This window comes from Erythranthe guttata, chromosome 2 (assembly GCF_056151865.1).
Source record: "Erythranthe guttata isolate IM_541 chromosome 2, IM_541, whole genome shotgun sequence".
NCBI classification, from domain to species: Eukaryota; Viridiplantae; Streptophyta; class Magnoliopsida; order Lamiales; family Phrymaceae; genus Erythranthe; species Erythranthe guttata.
In genome coordinates this window covers 519,574-536,769 of record NC_142534.1, presented here as the reverse complement: position 1 = coordinate 536,769, position 17,196 = coordinate 519,574, and the positions used below count along the sequence as shown (strand labels likewise).

The following is a 17,196-nucleotide window of genomic DNA, read 5'->3' as shown; positions in this document are numbered from 1 at the left end:
GTGTTAATGCTACTTTGACATTACCCTCTCTCTCTCTCTCTCTCTCTCTCTCTCTCGCTCTCTGATGTAATTATTGGTACCAAAGCATCCCACATCATCCAGAATTTCAAATATTATTCTGCTTATTACAGTGTCAATGATAGAAGCTGGATCCATCTGATAATTCAAGCACAGCATTAAATACAACTCCGTACCTTTTTTTTTTCTTCCCTCATCTCACAAGACACAAATTCAGCCCCTCATAAATGGAGACAGTTGAGAGTTGTAAGAAACTAAGAACCATCACATTTTTATTACTACTACTTTTTTTTTTCTTACTCATAAGTGTGCTGTATTCACATAAATTCATTCACACCTACATTTTCTCTTTTAACCCTCTACTACTTAATGTTCTCTCTCGCCAGCTTTTTTTCTTAACTCATGGATTCATTTTTCTTCACAGCTTTTCTCATTGTTGCGGCATCCGCCATTGATGGAGCTCGTGGAGCTACGGTCCTTAGCGGAACTGTCTTCTGCGACCAATGCAAAGACGGACAGGTGTCCCTTTTCGATTACCCCTTATCTGGTAATTATTTATATATATATATATTTTACCGTTTAAATGAATTTCGGAAAGATGTTTGTTTTACGTTGTTTTGTTGTATGTAGGGATGAAGGTGACGATGGTCTGCCCGGGGAGCGACGGGCAGTTCACTGCATGGAGAGAAGAAACCACGAACTGGTTAGGTAACTACGGTATGAGATTCGACGGTACGCCGAATCTGATTGGTTGCTACACTCAGGTTTCGGGCAGCAACGGGCAGGTTCCGAACGGCTGTGGGGCAGCTGCTGGTCCCGCAAAGTCTCCAAGACTTTTGTTCAACATGTTTGATATGGCAATGTACGCTGTGGATCCTTTGCTTTCTCAGCCTGCAGCGCCCATGCCCTTCTGCCCGAGATCTGCCGCCCCCACTCTGCCTCCACCGCCACCTCAGCAGTCATTTTTCCCACCACCGCCACCTCAGCAGCCGCTTTTCCCACCACCACCACCTCAGCAGCCATTTTTGCCACCGGTGTCTCGGTTGCCTCCGACGCCTCCACTACCATTTTTAGAAGCTTCCGCTTGCCCCCACCAGTAAGAATTCATCATTTTAGGTCTCGTTTGGTTCGATGTATATATATATATACATGGCGTTATATATACAATTATTATGAACAGAGAGAGTGTTTGTTTATTCCAATAACGAAAATTTGTGGTCAATACAAAATTCAGTTGTCTCGATAACTAGAGAATTGTGCAATAGACCTCTTGATCCAAATATAGAATTCGGCTAATCTCATTTTGACAACCAAACAAGGCCTTAGAACGGTGATTTTGAGGGCACACAAAGTTTCAACTTAAGCCTTACAAGTTTCACATTTGTATTATATGTAGGAAATGGATGATGCCGGAATACAGATGCTACTGGAAGGTGGTGGGCCCGGACACAAAAGTGTGGGTCGTTTTCGGGCTGATTGCGGCCCGTAAATACGGGACGGACATAAGCTTGGGCCAAGCTATGATCGGAAGAGGGGACCCTTACCGAACCCTCCTAAGAGAAGGAACAACTTCACTATTGAACTCATATAACAGCATTCAATTCCCATTTAATTCGATTTCTGTCGTCGAGCATATGAACTTGGCTTTAACCGGTTCGACCCGACAAGTTCTCCACACTGCTTTCAACTTCATGAAGGCTAATTTGGGCATTGGCTCTAATGCCACCTGCAGATTCACTTCTTGCCATTGATTATTGTAACTTTAATTATATTAGCCTCGATTATATGATACAGTTGTACTATATAATATATATGAATGGAGAGAGATTTTAATTTCTTTTTGAAGTGTTGTTGATTTTTGTATGGAAGAAATTGGTTATTGTCGTATTAATTGCAGATTCGATAAATTAATAACTTCGTTTAAATATGGAACTATACAAGTAGCTGAAAGACAAATTGTTGACTTTATAATTCATCAGCTAGAAAAACCCTGGAAATTAAGCAGCAGCAATGGCGGCAACAAGATGGGGCCCACCACCTCTCCTTCCCAAGCCCTTGGTTATTCTCCTACTTCTTCTTCTTCTCTCAGAACCGTACTTCCAGATCAACGGCCACGATTTCGAGATAGAAGAAGCGACAATCGAGGGCGTACAGCGTGCATTCAGCGACAACAAGCTCACTTCTCGCGAGCTCGTTGACTACTACCTGGACCGCATCGAGAGCCTCAATCCTGTGCTACGCAGCGTAATCGAGGTCAATCCCGACGCCGTGGCCGAAGCGGAGAGGGCTGATTCCGAGCGGCAGGCGGCGGACAATGTCAGCCGTTCATCTCTTCACGGCATTCCGGTGCTCCTCAAGGACAGTATTGCTACCAAGGACAAGCTCAATACCACGGCTGGATCGTACGCGCTGCTGGGCGCGTCGGTCCCACGCGACGCCGGAGTGGTGGAGCGGCTGAGGAATGCCGGAGCCGTGATTTTGGGGAAGGCGAGTATGAGCGAGTGGTACCACTTCCGGTCGCCGGGTATTCCCAATGGTTGGTGCGCCAGATCTGGCCAGGGTTTGGTCAGTCTAATTTTCCCCCCCTTTTTCAAAAAAAAAATATTTATCTTCCATTTTTAAATTATTGACTCCATTATCAAATACATAACTGATAATCATCACTGCTGTAGTTCAATTTTTTACTTTTATTTAAAAGAAAATTAAAACTAAAAAAATCCAGAATCCATATGTGAAAAGTGGAGATCCATGTGGTTCAAGTAGTGGATCAGCAATCTCAGTAGCAGCAAACATGGCAATGGTGTCTATAGGAACCGAGACAGACGGGTCACTCATCTGCCCGGGTGATCATAACTCAGTTGTAGCACTCAAGCCCACTGTCGGCCTCACTAATCGAGCCGGTGTTATCCCACTTTCACCACGCCAGGACACAGTCGGGTAAATGTTTCCGTGTCTTCATTGTCACATTGTTTTGAATTGTATTAATCCGATGATGTTTATGAGCTGTGTCTAAATATGAATTTTAGTTCAGGCCTATTTGTAGAACAGTTTCCGAAGCAGCTCATGTTTTGGATACAATTGTGGGATACGATCCAAGAGACTCTGCAGCAACAATGGAAGCTGCCAAGTATATTCCTTCGGGTGGCTATGCTCAGTTTCTCAACAAAAACGGGCTCGAGGGAAAGAGATTAGGTGTTGTCAGGAATCCGTTCTTCACCGTATCTTCAAGAACTTCGGTTTTTGAGGCCCATCTTCGAACATTGAGGTACTTCTTTTCAGTGTAGCTCAGATTATGAAACGAACATATTTTGTATTGAGTGGTTTTTTGTATTTCAAGGGAGAAAGGGGCCACTATTCTCGATAATTTAGAGATAGCGAACATTGATACCATTTTGAATCCTTTACTATGTGGCGAGGCGATGGTTTTGATGGCAGAGTTTAAGGTGTCGCTAAACGAGTATTTGAAAGAACTAATTATTTCTCCCGTGAGGTCATTATCCGACGTTATAATCTTCAACCAGAACAATCCTGTTTTGGTTAGTCCATTGCACTAATCTCACATTGTTTCATATTAATTAGCTGGTGTTATTCTTTAGTTTTTTATTTGCATGAAATGTTTATATTGTAGGAAAGAAGTGAGGAATTAGGACAGGACATTCTTATCGCCGCAAATTCGACAGATGGGGTTGGAGAGGAAGAGATACAGGCTATAGATACTATGGAGAAGCTTTCACGCGAAGGGTTCGAGAAGTTAATGCTGGATAACGAACTGGATGCGATGGTGACTTTAGGTTCCGATGCAGCCACTGTAGCGGCGATCGGAGGTTTTCCGGCGATCACTGTGCCAGCTGGCTATGACGACTCCGATGGGATGCCGTTTGGGATGTTTTTCGGTGGTCTGAAAGGGACAGAACCTCAATTGATCGAGATTGCTTACGCGTTCGAACAAGCTACAATGATTCGAAAGCCCCCTTCTTTCAAATCGCTTGGTTTAAGCTGTAGTATGTAATTCATTTGTGTTCATTCCTGTAGTTTCAAGATTTCGGATTAAACTGAATTTTGATTGTAGCTGAAGAAAGGGAATAGAATAGAATACTATGATATCATCAATAAAAAAAAAAATTAAAAAGAATTTTTTGGTTTCTTTCCTGTACAGAAAAAAATTGCAAAAACTGAAAATGGATGAGTTTGATTTCACAATTGAAGAAGCTACAATAAAAGAAATTCAACAGGGTTTTGCGGAAGGCAAGCTCACAGCAAGAAAGCTAGTTGACTTGTACTTGCAGCAGATCGAGAGCCTGAATCCAGTGCTTCGCGGGGTAATAGAGGTGAACCCTGACGCTCAGCAATTAGCAGATGAATCCGACAATGAGAGGAGAGAGAAAATTAGAGATAGTAATACCGTGGGTGAGCTCCACGGTATTCCGGTGCTCCTCAAGGACACGATCGGAACCCTTGACAAGATGAGCACTACCGCCGGTTCGTACGCTCTGCTCGGATCCAAAGTTGTCCGAGATGCTACGGTGGTGGAGCGGCTGAGGAACGGCGGCGCCATCATTTTGGGCAAAACCAGTCTCAGCGAGTGGTACAAGTTCCGTTCAATTGACGGAATTCCTAATGGCTGGTGCGCACGCGCCGGCCAAGGAGTGGTTTGTACTTTCTACCCCTAAAAACACACACACACACAACACACATTTCTAGGGTTTAATCTGATACGGAATTATAAAAAACCAGTATCAATTATGAAAACTTTGTAAAAGAAAATCGAGATCTACAATTTGAAGACGTGTGAACAAAAATTGCAGAATCCGTATTTATCGACAGGAACGCCTTGTGGATCGAGCAGTGGATCTGCAATATCAGTAGCAGCAAATATGGTGTCTGTTGCATTAGGTAGCGAAACTCACAGCTCCATAATCTGCCCTTCGGATCATAACTCAGTCGTCGGAATCAAACCAACGGTAGGCCTCACAAGCCGAGCTGGTGTTATACCAATGACACCCCGTTGGGACACAATCGGGTAATAATAATAATAATAATCAGAGTTGCTAATGATGCATTTTTTAGGAATTATTTATGGGTGAATTGATTTTTTTTTTGCAGGCCGATATGCAGGACTGTATCGGATGCAGTTTATGTGCTTGATGTAATAGCAGGTTTCGACCCAAGAGATGAAGCAACGGAAGAAGGGGCTAAATATATTCCCGAAGATGGATATAAACAGTTTCTTAAAGAAAACGGTCTGCAAGGAAAGAGGCTTGGTATTGTCCGACGTCCCTTTCTGGATAAAATACACGATACTGCTGAATTTAGAGCATTTGAACTTCATATAGATACGCTAAGGTATTAGATTATTAGTGGATTTTATCTATTTTTATTTCTTTTTGTTCGTGTAATTAATTATGTTGTTTTGGGCAAATGAAGGAAGCAAGGTGCAGAAGTGATGGACAACTTGGAGATAGATCGTGTAGACGAGATTCTGAACCCGAACGATAGTGGTGAAATGTCTATTATGATGGCTGAGTTTAAGACATCTATAAATGTTTACTTGAAAGAACTGGATAATTCTCCGATTCGTTCTTTAGCAGATATTATTGCCTTTAACGAGAGCAATCCAGAGTTGGTATGTATCTACGCATCTACTTTTCTATTTTATATTTTGATTTGTCATTGAAAAAGAAACAGATTTTCTCGGATTGAAAATCGACCATCTTAGAAATAATGCATTCGCAGGAGAAGCTTACAGAGTATGATCAAGAAACCTTCATTGCAGCTGAAAAGACAGACGGATTAGGAGAGTACGAGAAAGCTATACTTGAAAAGCTGGAAAATACTTGCCTGAATGGATTTGAGAAACTAATGAAGGAACATGAATTAGATGCAATAGTGACACCTGGCTCACGGGCTTGTCCCGTTTTTGCTATCGGAGGGTATCCAGCAATAACAGTGCCAGCTGGCTACGAGAATGATGGGATGCCATTTGGAATCTGTTTTGGGGGTTTAAAGGGCAGTGAGCCTAAGCTGATCGAAATCTCTTACGCCTTTGAAAAGGCCACAAAAATTCGACGGCCCCCTTCTCTTGGTGGTAGTAAGAGGTAATATAGTAAAAATATGTGGGCTTTGTCTTGAAATGGCTGTTTTTAAGGATTCATCGGTTGATAATCCGAACATGTGATTAATCCTTGTTTTTTAGCAGTAGTACAGTGATGTAAAAGTTGTTCAATTATCCAACAGCCAGCTGCAATTACAAAATTTCATAAAGAAAGCAGGCCTGCTCAGAAATATAGAATTAGTATCAGCCGGCAAATTGTATGGAAATATTCTACTTATTTTTCTTTGAATAAATTTATTAATTATGTGACTTATACCTTTTAATAAACAATTTCTACATGTATGTAATAAATCAGCACTCTAGCAGTATTCAGTTCAAATCAAGAAAGAACCATGCAAGCTAAATCCTCCTCATCTTTACTCACTCTATTTGCCTTTATCCTATTAGCATGGCCAAATTCATCACCCATCAAGATTACATGCGAAGCAATTTCAATAAAAGAAGCCACAATTCAAGATTTGCAGACGGCTTTCGAGCAAAACCAACTCACCTCGAGGCAACTCACCGAGTTCTATCTCAACGAAATTCAAAAGCTCAACCCGCTTCTCAAAGGGCTTATCGAAGTGAACCCTGATGCACTTTATCTAGCAGACAAAGCAGATCAAGAAAAGAAGACAAAGCCACACAGTTCGTTACCCACACTACATGGAATTCCGATTCTTCTCAAAGACAACATAGGAACGAAAGATAGCCTTAACACCACAGCTGGATCATTTGCACTCGTTGGATCAGTTGTTCCTCGAGATGCAGGTGTTGTAATGAAGCTGAGAAAAGCCGGAGCCATCGTTCTTGGTAAGGCTAGTTTGAGCGAATGGGCTAATTTCCGTGGTTTAAATGCCCCCGATGGTTGGAGTGCTAGAGGTGGCCAAGGAAAGGTGGTTTTTCATTAACATTTGTGTGTGTGTGTGCGCGCGCAATATGAAATAAAAATTTGCTAAAAAATATAATCACAAATCTATCATTAATTCTGCAGAATCCTTATATTTTGTCGGCTAATCCTTGTGGTTCGAGTAGTGGATCGGCAATATCTGTGGCATCTAATATGGTGGCTGTGTCATTGGGAACCGAGACCCATGGTTCGATTTTGTGCCCTTGTAGCTTTAATGCTGTAGTGGGTATAAAACCAACTGTCGGTCTTACGAGTCGAGCTGGAGTAATTCCGATTAGCCCAAGGCAGAACACCATAGGGTATCCTTTTTCTCTCTCGCTCTCTCTCTTCTTATTTTTCTTACACAAGTCTTGTCTGAAAATAGTAGGACTAAGGTTTGTTGATGTATTACATTCGATGAACAACAGGCCTATCTGTAGGACAGTATCAGATGCTGTTCATGTTCTTGATGCAATTGTTGGCTTTGACTCTAACGACGCTCAAGCAACTCGAATCGGGTCCCAGTACATTCCCTATGGTGGTTATACCCAATTTCTGAAAGTGGATGGACTAGAGGGAAAGAGATTGGGCATAGTGAGAGATCCCTTCTTTACTTTTTCCGATAAACTTCTTGAACAAACTTTTCAGCAACATTTGCAGACATTAAGGTACATCCTATGATCAAGAAGATAGTTTTTCGCATTCATCGCACTGTGTACGTATGTAACATGACAAGTTTTCTTCAACTTTCAGACAAAACGGAGCAATCTTGGTCGATAATTTGGAGATAGCCAATATCGACACAATCTTGAACGCTACTTTAAGTGGCGAAGCAATAGCATTGTTAGCAGAATTCAAGATTTCTCTGAATACTTACCTGAAAGAGCTAGTTGCTTCTCCAGTGAGGTCCTTGGCTGAAGTTATAGCCTTCAACCAAGAATTCTCTGATGTCGTAAGTAAAAACCCGAAACCTGAAAACCCGAAACTATATGTATGTACTTGTAAGTTTCATTTTTTCTTAATGGATTTGCAGGAGATGATTAAAGAATTTGGCCAAGAAATATTTTTGGCATCTGAAGCAACTAACGGGATCGAAGATTTAGAGAAGAAAGCAATATCGAGCGTGGAAAATTTAACGAGAAATGGGTTCGAAAAACTGATGATTGAGAATAAGTTGGATGCATTGATGAGTGTTGGACCTAGTATTGCCCCTGTTCTTGCAATAGGTGGATTTCCAGGGATCACTGTTCCTGCTGCATACAATAGTAAAAAGATTCCAGTCGGGATTTCTTTCGGTGGATTGAAGGGTTCTGAACCTAAATTGATTGAAATTGCTTACGGCTTCGAGCAAGCAACAAAGATTCGAAAGCCTCCAACATTCTTACCATGAAAAAACATTCTTCCTATGTACGTTGTTATCTTGTAATGAAACATATGTTATGCAATATTCTTCTGTGATGTTCAATCCCATTAAAAAAATATTTGTACAGTCTTTATTAGAACATGAAGAAATTCCTCTGATTTTGGATCCCTGATTTAAATTTTAATATAATAAAAATTATCCAACTTAATATTTCATAGTTCAAGAAACATAAAAAAAATTACGGTTTCTTGTTGCTTATTATAGTAGATTATGTGAATATTTGATTTCAAAAATAAAATTTGATATCTATGACAAAGATTATAGGAATAAATATTTTAAAAACAAATCTGAAAAATCTAAAAATCCCTCTTCCTCAAATATGGTAACAGAATCATCATGCAAAAATATTATAAAAAGGGCCAGCAAAAAAAAATTGAGCACAAAAAAAAATTTCAGAGAGAGAATTGAGAATTGAAGAATGGAGAAAATTGTTTTATTAACATGGATTATGGTACTAGCTACACCAGTTTATTGCAAATACTATTCGAAAAGCGTGCCGTACGAACCAGTACGTTTACAAAAGACGAACCTTCGTTTCTACCTTCACGATATTTTGAGCGGACCAAATCCAACGGCTGTGCCGATAGTTCGTCCAAATCAGTTCGGTGCATTAGTAGCCATTGATGATCCACTGACGGAAGGGCCGGAGATAACTTCGAAGAAAATCGGCAACGCGCGTGGGATGTACATATTAGCCAGTCAGGGCACTGATCTGACTCTGGTTTTGTATGTGGATCTTGGTTTTACGACCGGTGAGTTTAACGGGAGTTCGTTGAGCGTGCTTTCGAGAAACCCGATTTTGGAGAATCCGAGGGAGTTGGCGGTTGTCGGAGGGAGAGGGCGGTTCCGGCAAGCTAGTGGATTCATTACTGTCAAGACTCAGTACCTTAATACTACTACCGGCGACGCTGTTCTCGAGTATAATGTGGAGGTTGTTCATCCTTGATGGATTTTATTTATGTTTGTTTATTTTCTTCTTCTTTTTGAAGGATGGAAATTTTATGATGCAGGATTTTGCATTTGTTGTTTAAGAAGAATAATAAGTAAGAATATATTTTGAGAATGTTTGATTTTGATGGTCAATGAAGACTTTTTTCTTATTCGTATCAGTATTTGTATTAGTATTAGTATTAATATTATTATGGCTGCGGCTATATGCAAGACTAATTCCACTTGTGCAAGACCAAATTAAAATTTTCAATGTATAAATACTATAATACCCTTATTTATTAAAAAAATAAAAAAATTCAAATATGCAAGAGCAAAAATTCAAAAACACAAAAAACATTATCACAAGACCACAAAATCACAAGACCAACTATCATCTTCTCCATCTTCCAAAACTCACAAGACCTTTCTCATTCCTCCTCCATTAACCCACAAAACCTAGAAATTCAAAATCATCAAAACTCAACAAATCTTACAAAGATGGCAAGTATGGAGTCAGAAGACATCAAAATAGAAGATTCTACGATGAAAGAACCCAAGAATGTATGCATTTATGGGTTTTTTTTAGCTAGAATATCGATTTTCCAAAAAAAATCCCGCGCAAACGAATTCGACATGTACAGGTCGAATTTTACAGGTAAAAATCGACATTTAGATGTCGAATTTGAGGTATAAAATTCGACATTTAGATGTCGATTTTTAGGTATAAAATTCGACATTTGAATTTGTGCTACAAATTCGACATGTCAATGTCGATTTTTACCTATGAAATTCGACGCTTAAGTGTCGATTTGTAGCATAGTTTTTCGACACCTTGGTGTCGATTTTTTTTTTCTCATTATTTGTATTTGGTCTTACATGAGAAAAAAAAGTCAATTTAATTTATGGGCATACTTGTCATTCCATCTTAATAAAATAGAATCTTTTGAAATCTTTCTTTAATTTGATCTTGCACAAGTGGATTGAGTATTGCATATAGCCGCAGCCTATTATTATTCCTATTAATATTAGTATTGACATTAACATTAATTATCATATAGCGGTACAATTAAGACAGTTTATATATCGGCTATTCAAAGTTTTCCATTCAATTATTTTATCTTGAACTATTGGATTCAACTAAGACAGTTAACAATATCAACTTTTGATTTTACGATTTCAATAAATTTTTTCTGATAAAATATTTGTTTTCATAAGGAAACCTTGGTATTAGTCAAACTTCAATACTTTTGATCATACTAGTCAAATATACTTCAATAATTTTTATTATACTAGTCAAATATTAATCAAATACTCGCATCACAAAGCTGAAGTACTAGTCAAACGTTATAGTAATCTCTCATAACTGAACTCATTTTTTTCAAAATCGATTTAATAAGACAAAGATTATGGAAATATATTTGGTTTTAATTCATGGTTATTATTTGGTAGAATTTTGGTACTCAACACGCAATACTTTCCAATGAAAACAATTTATTCCCAATTTGAAAAAAAAATATATTATCCAAATATAATGGATTACAAAATCCAAAAATAAATTCCTCTTTCCCAAATATGGTAAGATAATATAATAAAAAGGGGCAGCAAAAAAAGATTCAAGAAAATAAAAAATTGAAATTAGAGAATTTTTTTTTGAGAAAATTGTTTTATTAACATGGATTATGGTACTAACTACACCAGAATATTCCAAATTATACTCTAAAACCGTGCCATATGAACCAGTCCAATTAAAGAAGACAAACCTTTATTTCTACATACATACACGATATTTTCAGTGGATCGAATCCAACGGCTGTGCCGATAACTAAATCGAAACTCTTTGCATTTGGTAAATTAGTAGCCATTGATGATCCACTAACGGAAGGGCCGGAGATAACTTCGAAAACCATCGGCAACGCGCGTGGGGTGTACGTGTTCTCTAGCCAGGGCAAGGATTTGACCCTTGTTATGTATATGGATCTCGGTTTTACGACCGGTGAGGTTCAACGGGAGTTCGTTGAGCGTGTTTTCGAGAAACCCGATTTTGGAGAATCTGAGGGAAATGGCGGTTGTCGGAGGGAGGGGGCGATTCCGGCATGCTAGTGGCTTCATTACTGTTAATACTCAGTACTTTAATACTACTAATGGTGACGCTGTTCTTGAGTATAATGTGGAGGTTGTCCATCCTTGAGGGAACTTATTAATTTTTTTTTTTTTTCGAAAGATGGAAATTTTATGATAATTTTGCATTTGTAAAATAAAAAATAAAAAAATTAGTATGATTATTCGAAAATTGTGGTTTGATACTTATGGTCAATGACATATTTTTCTTATTTAATACGAATTTTATTTTGCTTTCTATTGGGTTATTTTAACTATGAAGCATGGACACTTATAGGACATGAGGTATCTGCGTATCGGACACTCGGATACTCGTGGATACTCCTCGGACATCCGTGTCAGACCGTGTTTGAAAATTCACCTAAATAGGACACCCGTGTCGAATCTGATGATGCTAAAAATAGATCACCTTAAGTAGTTGAAATCGAGGGAGCTGGGAGAGCAAAGTGGATCACTGCTCACGTGCTAGATGGCCCTGAGATACCTGCGAACAAAGAACACGTGAACTAGGCCGGGGTTGATCCGGCGGAAACCCCTCCGACGCTCAAGTCAGACGTGCGAAAGTCGGTAATTGTAGAGAGAATTCGAATAGAAGAATTGATTGAACAATAATAGCGTACCTTCATTAAACAAACTTAAGTTGTATTTATACTCTATTGATTGGGCCGAGATCAATTTATCGGGCTCAACCTTATTCGGATGTGATTGGACTTCCGTAGAAATAGCTATTAAATTGGGCATGTGGCCCAGTAAATATGGGTCTACTGGGCTGGACCAATAGACACATCATTAAGCCCCCCACTCTCGAATTGATGTGGGGCGAATTGGAGAGAGTAACCGGATCGTGTCGAGAGTAGACAAGTATCTCGATCTTCTTGTTTCTGTCATGGACGTAGTGAAGGTGATTGGATCGAGTTCCGGAAAAAATTTGTTCCGGAGAAAGAAATCGCGTGTTCCGATAGTACGCGATTAGTGTTATCCGGAGATATTGTGGCGGAGCCCGGTGTGGAAGGTTGAGCCAGGAGAGAGAAGAGAGAGAGAAGGAGAGAGGAAATGGGATAGGTGGGGTTGATGGGTATGACCCACGTGGGGTGGTGGAGAGAGAATAATAAAGGTGGGTGGTGGTTGTGAGGCTGGTAGGGTTAGGGAGGAGAGAGAGAGAGAGGAGGAGAGGGTAGGTGGGGTTGGTAGGGGTAGGGGTAGGACTAGGGAGGAGAGAGAGAGAGTGAGAGTGGTAGGGTGGGGTGGGGGGTGGGGCGCGTCGCGCGTCGGGGGGGGGGGTGGGTATACCGCGCTACGCGCGGGAGGGGGGTGGGTACCGCGCTACGCGCGGGGTGGGGGGTGGGGGTACAGTAATAATTTTTTTTTTTTTTTTTTTTTTTCTTTTTCTTCTTTTTCTTGTATTGCTTCTTTCTTCTTTCTTTCTTCTTCTTCTAATTCTTCTTCATTCTTCTTTTCTTGCTTTTTCTTCTTCTTGTTTTTCTTGTTTCTTTGTTCTTCATCTTTTTTTTTCTTCTTCTTTTTATTTGCTAAATTATTTTATAGTATAATATATATATATATATATATATATATATATATATATATATATATATATATATATATATATATATATATATATATAATATTTTATATTTAAGTATCAACTTAGTCGGGCTTTATTCGGGTGGAGCCATAGTAAGCTCGAACTCAGCCCATAGTTTAATCGGGTCTAATTAAAAGCCTCAAATTCGGCCCGGCTCACAATTAATTTAGCTCGGCTCAAATAAAATCGGGGCGAGCCATTGGGCTTCGGGTAGGCCCGGCTCAATTGCCGGTCCTACTTCTTGGTGACTTTCATTTGTATTATCACTACCGCGCCACTTTTTATAAAATATTGAAAACATTACAATTTTAATTTGAAACATAAAAAAGGCTAAAATTTCTAAAAATATTATTTATTTATAAGTATTTTTACAATTTATAAATGTACCCCATTATTTTTTATAATTTATAAATATGCCCCTATATTTTTAATATTTACGTGTGTCCCCCCGCGTACTCGTATCCTAGTTTTTTTAAAATGTCGTGATCGCCGTGTCCGTGTCCGTGCATCATAACTTATTTATTATCAAAATAAATAATTTCGCATGGTAAAATTGATATAATTCATTAAAAAAAAAAAAAGAAGTAAAATTATATACTCACGTATTATGGGTTTAGACCCATAATTAAGTTTAAATTGATAAATTGGGTCCAGAAAGATTAGGAATTTGCTTAACTTGTTGGGCTTTTAAGAACTTTTAGCTCATAAATGTGTGTATAGTGTCTAGACGAATAATGTTGGGCTTTGAGCTTAAGATTTTATTCGGCCCATGAAACCTAATTTTCATGAAATCTTCAAGGACCCCCTAAGGTAATGTTAATTACGAAAAAACCCCCTCTATGTTTACATAATTACGAGCACCCCTTGAGGTATTCTACTTCTAATGAATTTAACCTCACAAAATTAATAATAACGAAATCAAATAGACTTTTTGTTAACTGTTAACTAGCCATTTTTTACGTCAAAGGGTGTTGCATTTAAGGTTTATATTGCATACAGCACACGGGGCCAAAATTAAGAATATCAAAAAATCGAATTTATGACCCCTTTTTTTCTCTTTCATTTAATTGTCTTAACACATGTGTGTGTTAAACAATCACTACATTGGGTTAAGATTTTTTTTTAGCCCATTAGTTTCAGGTGTACTCGTAATTAGGCAAATAAGGAGGGTTTTTTTCGTAAACATGCCTTTCATTGGGGGTGTCTTTATATTTTGGTCTAATTTTATTGACATCTCAAGCCATTCAAAGTCAAATATAATATAACAAAGATTAAGAGAAGATTTTTAGGTCTTAATATATGGGTTTTGATTGAATTTATTGTAATTTTGTTGCCAACAAATAATACTTTCCCGACGAATGTATATATACATAGTATATAGAGGTATAATCAATCCAAATACAAAAATTTAGCCAAATACAATGAGGATTTGAACAGTGAAATCCTATCTGTCACATTAAATACAAAATCCAAACAATTGCTGCCAATTAATATAATTCTTCATCTGTTCCTCAAACTGGCACTATTTAATAATGTTTAGAGGCTCATTTAGAAATGCAATTAAAAATAAAAAAATAAAAATAAATAGAGAAATGGAGAAAATTATTCTGTTTACATTGACCATGGTACTCAGTGCAGTACTAGTGCAGTCAAAGTACTACTCTAGAAGCGTGGCGTACGAGCCGGTTCAGCTGAAGAAGACAAATCTACGTTTCTACGTTCACGACACAATAACCGGATCTAATCCAACGGCTGTGGTGATAGCTCATCCAAACGCCACGTCATCATCATCAGCATCTCCTCTCTTCGGAAGACTGATAGCGATTGACGATCCGCTGACCGAAGGGCCGGAGATAACATCGAAGACCATCGGCAACGCGCGTGGGATGTACGCGTTTGCCAGCAAGGACGACAAGGAGTTGACTTTGGTTCTGTACGTTGACCTCGGTTTCACATCTGGAAAGTACAAAGGGAGTTCGTTAAGCGTGCTTTCGAGAAACCCGATTTTGGAGAATCCGAGGGAGATGACGGTGGTCGGAGGGAGAGGGCTTTTCCGGCATGCTAGTGGCTTCATTACTGTCAGGACTCAGTCCGATGACGGCGAGAAGGGTGATGCTGTTCTTGAGTATAATGTCGAGGTTGTTCATCCTTGATTTTTTTTGGATATTATTTTTGAGATACAAAAAATAGGCTATATTAATTAATTAATTAATTAATCTTTTTATTTCTAGTTGAAATAATTTATAAGAATAAACTGAAAAATCAACCGAGTTTTGAATGCATTTTCATTATATTTGCTGGATAATTGACCAAACAACATCAATTTCCAAATTAAATATGATTTGCATTATATTCCCAGATTTCATAATTATTATAATTAAGCTAAATTGAGATCTCATACGCGAATCAATAATTCAATAACTTTTGGTGTTTGTTTAATTCAATTAATTTAAATAATTGGATTAAATAATTTTTGGTATATGCATACGTGATTAGTGACTAATTATTTATATAAATTTACGATTTAAAACCATATGATATATTTTAACAGATGTAGAATCTGGTAAGTAGGTGAAGGAAAGTTATCATTTTTCATAAGTTGTTCATATTTTCTGCTTGACCAAATTTTCTTGGAAGACTTTAATTGAACCAACCCCAATAATTAACACAAGTCCAATTTAAATTAGTTCAACTACTCTACTCTACAAACCTTTATCTAATTCAATTTGCTCTATAAATTAAATTGGCTCACTAGCAATTCAATGCAATATTTCATAGCCAAAAAATGGCAACTTTTATAAATTTATTGCAAATTCTCATATTTCTTGTCACAGCCATTAATGCAAGTGATGATGACGTCACATGGGCAAAAAGAGTTGAAACAAAAAACGAAGTAATAACAACTCTTCAATTCTATTTCCATGACAAACTCAGTGGCCAGAATCCAACTGCAATAAGGATTGCTCAATCTTCACAAACCAACAATAATTCTACACTCTTCGGCATGCTGATGATGGTTGACGACCCGTTGACCGTGGGGCCCGACCCGGCGTCGAAGATTGTGGGCCGGGCTAGGGGGATGTACGGGTCGGCGGGTCAAACAGATTTCGGGTTGATAATGGTTCTAAGCTATGGGTTCTTGGATGGGATATATGATGGCAGCTCTTTTAGCATGCTTAGAATAAACCCGGTTATGCAACCGGTTCGGGAGATGGCTATTGTTGGTGGGACCGGGCTTTTTCGATTGGCACGTGGCTATGCTATTGCTCACACGTATATGGCTGATCCTGCCACCGGTGATGCTATTGTTGGATATAATGTTACTATTGCTACTTATGTATAATTAATTAAAAGAAGCTTCAATAATTCTTTTTTTTTCAATTTTTAAGTGGTTTAGTTTGATCTTCTTTTCAATTAAAAGTGACTCGTTTGTTGAACTACTTGTGACAATTGATTATTGGCAATTTCAAGTTATATACGAAAATGTATCAGAGTAATAAAGTTACGTCGTATCTACAGTAGAACTTCAATAAATCAGTAATTTTGTTTAAATGTTGGTCATAATTTGATAACGACGTCATACTAATTTATTAATTCGATAATTTAATATCTCCCAAAATTAATAAAAGTTTTATGTTGCGAATACTTTACTCAATCTGTGTTTTCCTCGTGTATTATTTGAATTTGTACTTGGCTCTATCATGTTCCGAAAGGACGACAACGACAAATTACCAATTATTTTTTTAATTATACATCAATAAATTTAATTATTTTGTTTGTAAAAAAAATATTATATTTAAATCGCACAATTAATTTTCTTTGGAACCTTATTGAATAAAGTAACAAATATAATACTTCAAATATTATAATTAGTATTACGGGTAAAATTAATGTAATAGTTTAATTAGGGGTTTGCAGACTAAGATGCTTTCATGATCAGAGCTAGCATGAATAGTTCATTACTCATAGAATAATAAATAATAATACATGCTTTCCAGTCTTAGAGATAAAATACAGTTTTTATTATTTCTATACACAAAAGATAAGAATAATCAAGTAATTAATTGTCTAAATTAAATGGCATAATAAATAATATATTACATAATAGACGGCGACAATGTTTTTTTGTCTCCTAAACTAAA

At 37.9% G+C, this 17,196-nt stretch overlaps 7 protein-coding genes and 1 pseudogene across 8 annotated transcripts; all 8 read left to right on the top strand.

Moving 5' to 3' along the window:
- The first annotated feature begins 279 nt into the window (after positions 1-279).
- Positions 280-1,863, top strand: LOC105957745 (Pollen Ole e 1 allergen and extensin family protein). Its single transcript, XM_012981706.2, has 3 exons — positions 280-565; positions 649-1,114; positions 1,415-1,863. Exons 1-3 carry the CDS (start codon positions 421-423, stop codon positions 1,767-1,769), a joined length of 966 nt encoding a protein of 321 aa, XP_012837160.2. The 5' UTR covers positions 280-420; the 3' UTR covers positions 1,770-1,863.
- Positions 1,864-1,935: 72 nt separating this feature from the next.
- On the top strand, positions 1,936-4,096 carry LOC105957743 (putative amidase At4g34880). Its single transcript, XM_012981702.2, has 5 exons — positions 1,936-2,583; positions 2,741-2,955; positions 3,050-3,283; positions 3,356-3,554; positions 3,647-4,096. The coding sequence occupies exons 1-5, from the start codon at positions 2,029-2,031 to the stop codon at positions 4,025-4,027; spliced, it is 1,584 nt and encodes a 527-aa protein (XP_012837156.2). The 5' UTR covers positions 1,936-2,028; the 3' UTR covers positions 4,028-4,096.
- Positions 4,097-4,162: 66 nt separating this feature from the next.
- LOC105957744 (putative amidase At4g34880) lies at positions 4,163-6,379 on the top strand. Its single transcript, XM_012981703.2, has 5 exons — positions 4,163-4,667; positions 4,824-5,038; positions 5,122-5,361; positions 5,443-5,641; positions 5,752-6,379. Exons 1-5 carry the CDS (start codon positions 4,197-4,199, stop codon positions 6,115-6,117), a joined length of 1,491 nt encoding a protein of 496 aa, XP_012837157.2. The 5' UTR covers positions 4,163-4,196; the 3' UTR covers positions 6,118-6,379.
- Positions 6,219-8,566, top strand: LOC148772025 (putative amidase At4g34880). Of its 2 annotated transcripts, XM_088822059.1 has the most exons (6): positions 6,219-6,327; positions 6,426-7,005; positions 7,104-7,318; positions 7,427-7,666; positions 7,752-7,950; positions 8,032-8,566. In XM_088822059.1, the coding sequence occupies exons 2-6, from the start codon at positions 6,463-6,465 to the stop codon at positions 8,386-8,388; spliced, it is 1,554 nt and encodes a 517-aa protein (XP_088678185.1). In that variant the 5' UTR covers positions 6,219-6,327; positions 6,426-6,462; the 3' UTR covers positions 8,389-8,566. The 2 variants fall into 2 exon arrangements, with proteins under 2 accessions (XP_088678185.1, XP_088678180.1); XM_088822054.1 differs by having other exon boundaries at positions 7,752-8,566.
- A 217-nt stretch (positions 8,567-8,783) lies between these two features.
- On the top strand, positions 8,784-9,521 carry LOC105957443 (dirigent protein 4). The gene has a single exon (XM_012981364.2). It carries the CDS (start codon positions 8,840-8,842, stop codon positions 9,365-9,367), a length of 528 nt encoding a protein of 175 aa, XP_012836818.2. The 5' UTR covers positions 8,784-8,839; the 3' UTR covers positions 9,368-9,521.
- Positions 9,522-10,987: 1,466 nt separating this feature from the next.
- Positions 10,988-11,539, top strand: LOC105957385 (dirigent protein 4 pseudogene; annotated as a pseudogene).
- Positions 11,540-14,439: 2,900 nt separating this feature from the next.
- Positions 14,440-15,359, top strand: LOC105957444 (dirigent protein 15). Its single transcript, XM_012981365.2, has one exon. It carries the CDS (start codon positions 14,587-14,589, stop codon positions 15,205-15,207), a length of 621 nt encoding a protein of 206 aa, XP_012836819.2. The 5' UTR covers positions 14,440-14,586; the 3' UTR covers positions 15,208-15,359.
- Positions 15,360-15,804: 445 nt separating this feature from the next.
- LOC105957445 (dirigent protein 23-like) lies at positions 15,805-16,570 on the top strand. Its single transcript, XM_012981366.2, has one exon. It carries the CDS (start codon positions 15,840-15,842, stop codon positions 16,395-16,397), a length of 558 nt encoding a protein of 185 aa, XP_012836820.2. The 5' UTR covers positions 15,805-15,839; the 3' UTR covers positions 16,398-16,570.
- The last annotated feature ends 626 nt before the right edge of the window (positions 16,571-17,196 follow it).